This window comes from Embiotoca jacksoni, unplaced genomic scaffold (assembly GCF_022577435.1).
Source record: "Embiotoca jacksoni isolate LCO1_2020_lvr unplaced genomic scaffold, fEmbJac1.0.p SCAF_14, whole genome shotgun sequence".
Classification (NCBI taxonomy): Eukaryota; Metazoa; Chordata; class Actinopteri; family Embiotocidae; genus Embiotoca; species Embiotoca jacksoni.
Window position 1 is genome coordinate 5,888,199 of NW_027185274.1, and position 11,984 is coordinate 5,900,182.

Genomic DNA, 11,984 nt, shown 5'->3' on the forward strand with positions numbered 1-11,984 from the left:
ACGCAGCAACGGCACGGAGAATCCAATCATTTTTCAAAATAAAAACCCTCTGCACAGAGTCCAGTTCGCATACATCACTTCGCTGCATCCACGTCGAACACCCGGTGGAACATCGCACAACTAATTCAGTAACATGATTGGGTATTAAAAAAAGAGCATCTCAGCAGTGAGGGTCAGGAGGAGATCACCACTCTGTCAAAGACTGCGTCAGCAAAAAATAGTGCAACAATCTAAGAATAATGTTCCTCAACGTAAAATCGCAAAGAATTAGGGGATTTTGTCATCTACATAATATCATTAAAAGCTTTTGAGAATCTGGAGAAATCTCCGTAGCCGGGGACAAGGCTGAAAAACAATATTGGAAAACCCTGATCTTCAAGCCCTCAGGCTATACTGCAGTAAAAACAGACACGATCCAGGAGTGGAAATCACTGCGTGGGCTCAGAAACACAATCTGGCGTACAAGACTTCTCAAGCGCTGCCAGTGGGCTATGAAGCAGTGCAGAGGACGGAACAAAATAGCGTCGCACATGCAACGTTGTAGACCTGTGCCCAGTTTCATCTTCTGTTGTGTAAACACCAAATGTGGAAATATCTTTCGAAAACACTTTTCATCTCATCAGAAGAGTCAAATCTGATCCAAGAAGCACTGATTCTGCTCTGGAGGCTGGTGGGGACCAAATACCGAAGACACTCTCAGCAGTTCTTTTCCGTTTAATACACGTGAATGTGAAACGTGTCCGAGATCGCACAGGAAAACTGTCCACGTGTTGCATATGTTCATTTTCTTTCAGTCTGGAAAGGATGCTTTAACACTTTTGTGAGCACATCTATACAACAAACACACACACACACTACAGTGACTCGTCACAAGACCAGGACAATCCCCTCTTCAGGGTTAGAGAACCTCTCCGCATCCCTTGAGAGTTTCTGCTTCCAGAGATCAAAAGTTGATCAAATCTTCATTAGCAGACCGTCAACAGCTCTCAGCAAACACAGTTCACCTCGCTGATCTGAGCCGGCTGGTCATTTAGAAAAGAAGTAAATGACAGCAGCTCTACGGCTCATTTGAGTTGTGTCACACTCACTTAGTTCTTTATCAATCATAGTGAGACAGAAGACGGGAAAGGCAAGATGCAAAGTCCTCCTCCGTAAACTATGGATAACAACTTTTTAAAGGTCCAGTGTGTAGGATTTAGGTGGTTCTATTGGCAGAAATTCAATGTAATGTTGATATATCTTCATTAGTATATAATCACCTGACACTGAGAACTGTTGTGTGTTTTTGTTACTTTAATGAGCCCTTCGTATCTACATTTGGACGTCTTCCATGTTGCACTGCCATGTTTCTACAGAAGCCCAGAAAGGACAAACCAAACACCGGCTAGAGGGAAAACTCAAAAGGTCCTCTGTAGAGCCACTGTAGATTCTCTCATGCATGCAAAAGGGAGGTGAGGGTAGTTCAGCTGGCTGCGATATACAACCTCACCACTGGATGTCACTAGGTCCTACACACTGCTCCTACAAAGTTCATCACTAAACTTGTCTGGAGACAGCTCAGGCTAATTTAGAAGGTGGGGAAACAAGTCCCAGTAGGTGTTATGGTTGCTGATGAGGGAGACACACGTGATGCTTTCTATAAACACTCAGTTGAAAATAGACACGGTTACATCTTCTTATCTAAAACAGACGTATGTCATGAAAGGAACATCTGTTAAAACACAGGTTATTCAAATGGGATCACAGCCTGAGTTTGCAAACTGATCAAATACAGCATTGACTGAAAATGACTGCTGCATGTTTGCATCAGTACATGCTTGGTCACACACATGCAAAGTAAAATAACAACACACACACACACACATATATATATAATGCGTGTTAATGCACATGTGCACATTTTGTCTCAATTTAGCACCAGTGTTCCAGTCCACTCTGGTCAGCTGACAATAAATTATAAACACATTCCCTGACCGCTCTGTCACCAGGAGGATGTATTACCGTCCACAGTGATAGCTCTGATTGGACACAGTTCACAGATTCCTGGAAAGTCACATGCTCCTGAGTGAGAGCACACACACTGACCATACACACAATACACAGGCTCATTAGTGGGAAAGGGAGAAGGGAAAAATTAGATGATGAGAGATGCACGAAACAGCACAAAATATCCCTTCACTTTTTCCTTTTCTTTTTTTTTTTTTTGCTACACAAAGCCCGTGATTTACGAGACGGCGAGCAAAGCCACGCGCACACACACAGTTTGATATCCTGAATCTCTCCGGCTTGTTAGCGTTTAAAGAGCCGCTTCCTCTAATCTTATCATCTTTTCAACACCGAGACATCCGTCACACGGATTCCAGCGCAATTCATTTCTCTCGACTCATAAAAGTTTGTCCAAAAAAAATAAAAAAAAATACAAACTTTCAGGGAGCATCACATTTTCTAAAGCCTTTAATCAATCTTTCCTGACGGTGATGTATTTACTCTATATTTTTCTGCAATGACATCAACATCCACCCATCCAACAAGGAACTATATAGTCTGGAGAGGGTTGGAGCAGCCAACCACATCAGCAGAGAGGCATTAAATCAACCTCCTCTGGCTCCCTCTGCTGGGCTGCTTCAGCCATCTGAAAGATGTCCGGGATCTCGCTCTACCTGGTGCACCTCGGATGTGATTTTCACAACGGAGAAATACAAGACTGTTTTCTTTTGCACCGGAGCAGCAGTGTAACTCGGAGTTACTGACCTTCAATGTCCGGCAGAAATGGGCTTTAGCAGAAATCTAACTGCTGAGGCCTCCGAATTAGCTCTGCCAGATTAATTCACAGAATGAATATACTGACCAGGACCGCTGGTCTTGCCGTAATGTTGTTCCATTGGTCTCCATAAACACTTACGCCATTGTTATTGTGTTTTGTTTCCACGTATCGGGCTCATTGCAGAGGGGCGGATGACCCTGTCGAAGGAGGTCTACGTCCCATAAAAGGCTGCAGATGCCAGGAGGCCCTTACCGTGACAAAACATGCAAACCTCTTGAGAAATGCACGTCACAATTGATGCGTGCCATTTCTGCACCTTTGACGGAGCCGTGGATTTATCGTTAAACTGCGTATATTTAAGCAGCTAACGCCTAATATTTCAGGACCGTGGTTGGCTCATGGGTTTCACCAGTAATTTGCTCTGACTTCGGTCAGCTAAAGAATAGACAAGTGAAGTAGGCCGAACAAAGAAGGATAGAAGGCAAAATGCACAGTTTTGACGTGCGTGACGGTTTGCCCGAGACAATCACACGGCAGCACAACCTACACAATTAACCCACACTTGTCAAATTTAAAAAAAAAAAAAAAGCATGCAAGCAATATGTCACCTGATGTTACCACAATAACCAAGCAGGCAAGGCAGTCTGCAACACAAGCAAACTGCTGTTTTGTTGTTGTTTTTTTTTGTTTTTTTTAAAACAAACGCCAGATAACCACGAATCTATAAACCTAAATAAAAAAAACCAAAAAATGATATGAAACAACTTACCGGTGACTTGTACCTTGCACCTCGCAGACTTCAGAGACACCTTCTTGTTATCAACGAGTCCTCCTCTCTGCGGGCAGCCAGGTGGTTTTTAATTCCCCGCGCACTGACCACGGCTACGCGCACGAGCAAGTCGCGTGCTCCTGCTCCGACCTTACGTTTTCATTCGTTTGTCCGGAAGGGCCGCTGGCAGCAGGGAAAACTTGGTAAACATGAGGGTTTGGTTCATAATAAGTTTGAGTGGAAGACTTCAGTGCTTTAGTGCGCCCTACTTGTGTCATCAAACGCAGTTCAATTCGCCGCAGACTTGACGCTCACTTGTGGCGCCCCACACGCGACTGTTTACACGTCACGTGGCGTCTATTCAACGCCACCAAAACAGCGAGCTGAAAGACGCTAAAAAAAATAAATAAATAAAAACACCAGCGCTGTGAGAGACAATGAGAGGATAATTTCCTGTGGGTTTGTCACTGAGTAATCCCTTTTGCATTTTGAATCATTGTTTATTTAAAAAATATCTGTTGTTAAAAATATTAGTGATGCACAGACAGCTTTACCTAAAAAGTGCCACAAATGTTTCCCACTCTGTTAATGTGATCAATAGTGGTCGGTCATCTTCCTCGAGATCATTTATTACTTTAACAAGAAAAACACACATTAGAGTGACTGAAAATGATATTTATTATAATATTGGGAAATTGATTGTACTAACAGAGTTACACAAATTTATATCAAAGCCACAGGTTGTTATTGTAATAGGAAGTTAAGTTTACAGTGTAAACATTATATATATATTGGAACGGCATTAACTACTGTAAATGCATGTAATTTTAAAAACCAGTCATATTTAATTGATCTGCAACTAGAGGTGCAGCAGTAACATATCGGAAGTAAACGAAAGCTTTTAATTCCACTACCACAATTGAACAACAATAGCACTGGCAGTAAGCTTCTGAACTTCTTTAAATATGTTTGAGCAGGACTTACAGACATCATATCATTCTCAAAGAATTTGTGTTTAAATAGTCCCTGCGTACGTCAACTTTATTATCTGAAATTTTGTTGAAAGTGCCCTTTTGAGATATTTAGTAATTGCTGAGGTAGTTTTTCTTTCCTCGTGGATATTGCTTATTAAACTTATCCTGACTGCGTGTAAAGGTACACACACACACACACACACTCAATATAAACATAAATATTTCAGTGTGATATAATTAGTCTGTTAATTATAGACCAAAATATGATGATGATGAATAACAGGACATGGAATCCTATAATCTGGATCAGTTGTTCAAAGATATTTGCGGCTCAAGTTAATATTATTTCTCCTCTAATCATCAATGGCGGTGGATGCAATCGTAGCATTGACCTCAGTAGCAGCTGTAGCGAGAGAGGCTGAGGTCCCAGTCCAGGTCCCGTCCCGGGGTCTTGCCCGGGGCCTCATCATCTCCTCCGTGTTGCGTTCAGGTTTAACCAACAGCACGTAGCACTTGGGCAGGAAGATGCAGGTCAGCATGCCGAAGCTGGAGGCCAAGATGGCAAAAATCTGGACAGCTACCATGAACTTTCCACGCGTGCTGAGGTACGCCGGGACGAAGGAGATCCACACGATGAAGAAGACCAGCATGCCGAAGGTCACAGATTTGGCCTCACTGAGAGATAAATAAAAAAAATTAAAAAAAACATTATGGCTCTAAATTTTAAAAGAAGAACATTAAGAAATGGACTATTCTTATTGGTACTTTAATATCAGTGTTTTTTGTGTTGGTACCAGCAAAGTTTGTATATTTTCTTGTTTATATCTGCACACAGAATATGAAGAAATTTAAACAACGGTGTTTAATCACCTCACAATTTTACTGCGAACGAGTTTTACATTATATTCTATGCTTAACTCTAAACATAGGGTATGCGTTGCAAAACAATTGGGATATATTCAACAGGGTATCATTTAATTGTGTTGATGCCAAGGAGCCGGTGGTTGTAGGATAGTGATATAACTGTTCCCTCACTGCTTATCAGTTTTACCTGGAAACTTTGTGTCACCCACCTGAAGTGGTCCTCCAGTTTGCGGGCTATGAAGGCAAAGATGAAGGCCATCAGAGCCAGCAGGATGTCGTAACCAAAGATGCAACAGATGAAGACCACAGAGCCTTCGTCACACTCGAGAATTATCTTAATATTCTGAGCAGAGGTGTTCTTGACCGGGTGTGGAGGGAGGATGATGAGCCACACCGTGCACGCTATAACCTGGGTAGAAGGGGGATCATGTCATGTCAATATTTTTACTGGATTATCATCTGGTGTTACCAACATTTAGATGTCGTGGTCAGGGACGTCTAATTTAATGGCTAGATATGTACTTACATGTTAAGTTTTTACCCCAGTCCTGATCAAATGTACTGGTTTCTTTTCTTTTCTCTTTTCTAACCTGTATTTACCTGTATTAATGTTGCCACTGCAGCTATTGCCCTCTGGTGGGCACAGGTGAGATAGTCAACTTCAGGATTAGCACAGGTGTTGGCGTCATTGATGTTATTTGTGTTGGTTATGATGACATCAGGGCGGCCACTGTCCGCTGCTGCTTCCACTGCTGCTTTTGCAGCTTTGGCAGCTGCTCTGGCTCGGGTTCTGGCTGTTTTCAGGGCCTGGGCTCTCAGCATTAACACTGCTGCCTTACCTGAAGCAGAGAGAGATCAACGAGACAGAAGAGGTTGTTTTTACCCTTGCAGAATACTGCTGTCAAGACCGAGACACCTGAAAGGGTGAAGTAAGTTGAAAACGGGGTAAATTAACTTCCACTGGTGACCCACCCATGATGGAAGAAAGGCAGAGAGCGAAGCCCAGAGCCAAAGCTACTTGGCTGGTCATGCAGCTCCAGTGCTGCGGCTCTCCGAGGAAGACGATGGCACAGAGGAAGGTCACCACCAGCGACAAGAGCAGCGAGAAACTCAACAGAGCATCATTGGCTTTCACCAGCGGGGTGCCAATGTGCACAATAAACACCACCTGGAAAAAAGAGAAGTAAAAAAAAAACAGCATTTGACCTTTTCCTAACGCTCCTCAACCACAGATCTACTAGGAGCTATGTTTTTATGTTTCTATGACTCTCACCCCGACACCGATGGTAACTAACGCTCCAAAGGCAGAGATGACGATGAGAGTTATTCCCAGTGGTTCTCCAAAGGCCAGAAACTCAATGATTTTCGGCACACAGGCATCATTAGCATCATTGGACCAGTAATCTCCACTACAGAGGATACACTCCCGGGCGTCTGTAAAAGAGAGGGAGGGAGGAGGGGTCGTGTTTATCTTCAGGATAATGCGGATGAGTCTGCTTCACAAACTATGATCTTTCTCGGTTTTTATGCTGACACCAGCAGCTGACATTAATAAACATGTAGGACAGTTTGGTGTATTTGCAAATGTTGTTTGCTTTTATTTGTATTAATTCATTACTCAACCTTTTCATACTGTAAGAGGGCCACAGATGCAATTTTCCTCTAAAACAGGACAGGATTTATCAGCTCAAGTTTGGTACTTATTGATCCAGTTCTTAAACTGTTTCATTTGGACATATTTTATGAGAGTGGACAATTCATTTTTTTGTTCTGTTTTGCAGAATATCTTCAGTGATGCACATAAAAAGGCAAATAGGGATAAAGGTTTAATAAAAAGAACATTAAACCACTGGAAATTTAAAAGCATTTTTAAAATCTGGCACCAACTCAGTTGATCTGATACTGTTCCAAAAGGTTTGTTTTGGCTGTTTTGGAGTTAAAATAGTAAAAGCATGACCCTTTCAGTCTTGAGCCTGGACAGTGGTACTTCAAACAACGTAGGGGGTCTTGGTGCAGAAACATTTAACAAAGCCAAACCATCAAGGGGTATTAAAACAGCTGTATTTTTCCTTCTAGAAGGTCGAAAGCATTTACTAAAATTAAATTTTTCTGCTGCAGTTCAAATTCTTCAGGAATATTTTCTGATATATTGAAGGTGTGATTGGACAGTGGTATACTGACTAGTTGTGTTGCTGATCTCTCCGTCAGCACACGGGATACAGTCGAAGCAGCAGACTGGCTCTCCCTGCCGGATCCCCTTCCTGGTGCCCGGCTGACAGTTCTCGCTGCACACTGACCTGGGAGGCTTTCAAAAGCACAAAGAACTTACGTTTGGGCACATATGTGAGCCAACTAATCGTGACGTGAAAGAGCATGTTGTTATCTGCCAGCTTGATCCATATGCTACTGACCTTCAGCATTTCATTGTTCCACACAATGGAGTGATGATTTATGTTCATTCTGTCCTCTGGGACCGCAGAGCCGTTGTAGCGTCCCACGGTGACATAAGAGATCTCCCCATTACTATTGACCTGCCAGTTAATGATGTCATAGAAGCCCTCTACATCCCCATCATCGAAGTAGATCTCCTCCTCCGTGTTTGGCACTTTGAAACGCACATTCTTCAGGTAGTACATGAGCTAAGGGAGACACAGATGGAGATTTAATTCATACAAATTCATGTACAAATGGCTGCACACACTCAAACATGCTCACCTGCCACGGCTCAAAGTCAGTGATGTCAGCACAGCTGTTCCCAATGAACGGGCCCTTTCCCCTTTCGCAGTGCTCCAGGTTGTGCAAGGCGTGGGCCACAGCATACACTGCTTTGTACACACTGTGGGAGACACTTTCATCATGATCATCAGCATCTCACAAATTCTGCTAAAACCAAATGGAGGTGAAGGGTGTCTTCTTAGAAATAGTATCTTGGTTATCTGCAGCTACTTTCTACAGCAGAAAGAGTTTACAGTGTATTCAGTGAATTATCCAACCAGGACAGGGACACGATGCCGCTGAGGTACTGCACACAAATGTATTAATACTCTGTGCAGCAGATTGATTGATTTCCAATTCTCGGCATGTAAATTAACTTTAGGTATCTGTGGCCAACTGTCCCTTAAACAAAGGTAAATCAGTGATATGCTGCAGGCTGAAGAGGTTATAGTTGTAGCAGCATACAGTTAAACTGACCTGTAAGTGATTCGTAACTGGGAGATGTCCGAGTAGGTGTTATTGAGCTGTGCCAGAGACTCAGTCCCTGTACACAGCCCACCCGGTACCCCCCCTCGCTGCTCTGGGTAGTGTGCTGTTCAGCCACCGCGCTTTGTCAGAGAACGTGCAGTTAAACAACTACAAACAGAATTGAGGTCACAAAATTAGCATTATTTAGATTTATGTGACACTTATGTAACTTTTTAATTGACAAACATCCAACATTAAAAGTTCTTTGGTGAATTGTTGCAGCAGTTGTCAGAGCAAGCCAAGGTGTGATAACTGCCTGTAATCAATAGTCTCTAACTCATCACTATCAAGTTCCTCAGGTTAATCAGACAGCCGTAAAAATAACACACCGTCTCCCAGAACTCTTCAGTGAGCCCATCATCATAGGGGTCCAGATCCAGTAGATGGCGCTGAAGACCAGGGATGTCAGCCCTCTTCACCCCAAAACCCAAGGTACCAGACAAGACCGAGCTCACCTGGATAAAAACAAGCACATTGTCGACCTCAGCTCGTGTTGGGATGTAGAACCTTTGTTCTGAACCAGTGTGAGCCCCTTGATTTCTGTTCCATTAAACATAAGCCAATCGATCAGTGAGCTTTCACTCTTTGGTTATCACTGGACCGAGCGCTCACCCCAGGGTGGTTGATGAGAGCGGAGGTGACCCAGGCCTCGCTGGCGATCCAGGTGCGATTGGTCACATTGTGTTGGAGCAGCTCAGCGATGAGAGGACTCAGGTCCACGTCGGATGAGAAGACTACAATGATCTTGGCTGTGGATTCGACTACAGTTTGAACAATACGTTGGATGGCCTCTGGGGAGCTCACCTAAAGTTTATACACAGGAATGGATTATAATATATCTCTAGACAACACATATAACATCGTATTGATCAGATTAATTGATGGGATGGTGAACTACTGACTGGCAATATTGGGCGAAAACTGTTTACCTTGGGCAGCACCTCAGAGAAGGAGATGCAGACACCAGCTTCCTCTACCTGCTCCTTGAAGCCTTTGATGCCGTACTTCCCATAGTCATCATCAGCAGCGATGGTACCCACCCAGGTCCAGCCGAAGTGAAGCACCATCTGGGCCATGGCTGTGGACTGGTGATCGTCGTTGGGAATGGTCCTCAAGAAAGTGGGGAACTGGAACTTACTTTTCAGGGCCGAGCATGTCGAAGAATAGCTGACCTGAAGATGAGAGGAAGAAGATGTCTGTCTGTGACTCATTTTCCTTGTCTTTATCTACCTTTACAGCACTCATCACTGACGCCACCTGTGGAAAGTGATAAAGTCCCAGTATCCTGGCAGTGGCAATGGACAGATCAGAGCCCCCGGCGCCCACCAGAGAAGCCAGAGGAGCCCCGGTGCCGCAGCGGTAGTTGGGCACAGCTTCGTCTTGGCCCGTCAGGTAGGTCAGGGTGCCCTCCACCGCCTTGGAGATGGTGAAGCAGGAGTCGTAGATGACGTAGCCCAGGTCGGTGTTGGGCAGCAAGTCGTTCCTCCCATTGATTTCATTGATTGCAAACAGCATGGTCTGAGTCCAGCGGAAGGTACGGAAGTTAAATCTGGAAGATGATGGGGCAGTGAAGAAGATTCAGCACATTGCTAGACATCAGTTTTACTCTGCCGTGTCCAACTTAAAAAGAAAATTAATTTAAGGGACTCAGATCCACATTTAGTATATATGCAGAATTAAAACAGATTTTAGTCTTTTGGTGTTATTGCCTATATTAGCAGCTCACAGACTTGCTGATTATTGTTGCGTAGAACAATGTAAAGGCTTCTCTTCATAATAATATGACCTACTGTTGCTAATTGGCCCCAGAGGAGCTCTGTCTTGATTTCTGTAGTAAAAGTGAGGTTAAGAGCTCTCATGAATACTGTGTGGTCGAAACATGGAATTATGCCACTCCAGTAAAATAATCTATCTCTAAAATAATGAATATTAAACAATGATAGACCCACAAGATTACCTTTGATTAGTTTAATATAGTTTAAGGACAAGTTGAGATAGTCTAAGACAGCACAGTCACAACAGTGAAAAAGACACATGAACGTGATGTCTTAACTCACCCCTCACATCCCGAGGACACAGGCACCCTTGAAGTGTTGCCATCACTGGAAGCAATCCGGCTATGAACAGGAAACATCCCCCCGATAACAACCTTCTTCTTTACCACGTCCTTGTAGCCACTCAGCTGGAACTTGGCCTTCAGCTTGCAGGTGGACTCTGCCGCTGAGAGAGACCTGTGAGCGCAGAAAAAGGCGCATAATCTGAGCAAAAAGCGTCTGAATTCCATGCTATGTGAACGCTGAGAGGCGCTGGGAGAGCTCTCTCTACATTAGACAGCAAAGGGAAGCAGCAAAGTGTGACAGGTGTCTTCATCTGCTCTCGAGGGAGAAGTGCTGCACAGTGAAAACAGACTCAACAGGGCAAAAGTGAAGAGAAGGATCCGAGGTTACAGCAGTGACTGGCTGGTTGTCATCTTTATTCAATATGAAACAAAGACAAGGAGGACATCTTCACTTTGAATAAATAATGAAGTGTTATCTATCATTGATGGCGCGTAAAATAAAGTGTGCTTCAACAGGTGTGACACTAATTGAGTCTCATGAACTCAAACTGGACCCTGGACCACCAAAACATGCACAAACACACACTTTCACCTCAAAGACACTTTTACCTCAAAGAAAAAGAAAGAAAGAAAAAACATCCCATCATTTCATTTCTCTCTCTCTTGTTCCTCCTGTAAATACCAATCACTTCATTAGTCTGCACTGCAGGCAAACTGCCACAGGCCGGTAGTTAATTGGCAGCTGCATGTGGTGACTTGTACAGTCTTTACACCATATTACAGCACAGCAACTGTTCCAAGATCGTCCCGGGTCCCTTGAGTGTGAGCTTGCAGTGTGTTGATGGGTGACTGAACGTGTCTGCTCTTGTCTCTCTCAGTCAGAGGGGAGCAACACACACCTGACCCCCTCCTCTCCCCCTCCCACACACACACACACACACACACACACACACACAGAGGACGGAGACCTGCTGGGCAACAAGGGCAGACTGCACACAAATAAGCTCCTAATCAAACCAAATTACACTATACACTTTATTTCAACAAAATGGCAGTTTACAGCACTTGTAAGTCACCAATAAATAAATAAATAAATTACATTAAAGTTCTCAGAGCAGGAATCGTAAAAAGGAAGGAGACATTTAGATGTACTGCATGTATAGTTTCTATCGATAAGAAACCACCTTTGGGGTGTGTATGTGAGTGAGTGCGTGTGATTGAAACCCTTGTGATTTGTCTGAGGCAGACATCTTAGTGATACTGATGACTTTTGCAAGGAATAAATAATGTACTCACAAAACCTCTCATTTC

The 11,984-nt window shown here is 43.6% G+C and overlaps 1 protein-coding gene across 1 annotated transcript; it reads right to left on the bottom strand.

The window, feature by feature from the left end:
* Positions 1–4,860: 4,860 nt before the first annotated feature.
* Positions 4,861–10,832, bottom strand: vmn2r1 (vomeronasal 2, receptor 1). The gene is given in 15 exon segments (XM_069147284.1): positions 4,861–5,182; positions 5,581–5,780; positions 5,972–6,210; positions 6,344–6,539; positions 6,645–6,805; positions 7,553–7,676; positions 7,783–8,010; positions 8,087–8,207; positions 8,564–8,655; positions 8,657–8,722; positions 8,944–9,069; positions 9,227–9,418; positions 9,544–9,786; positions 9,872–10,163; positions 10,672–10,832. Coding segments are annotated over 15 exon segments (2,679 nt in total). The 5' UTR covers positions 10,749–10,832.
* Positions 10,833–11,984: the final 1,152 nt, after the last annotated feature.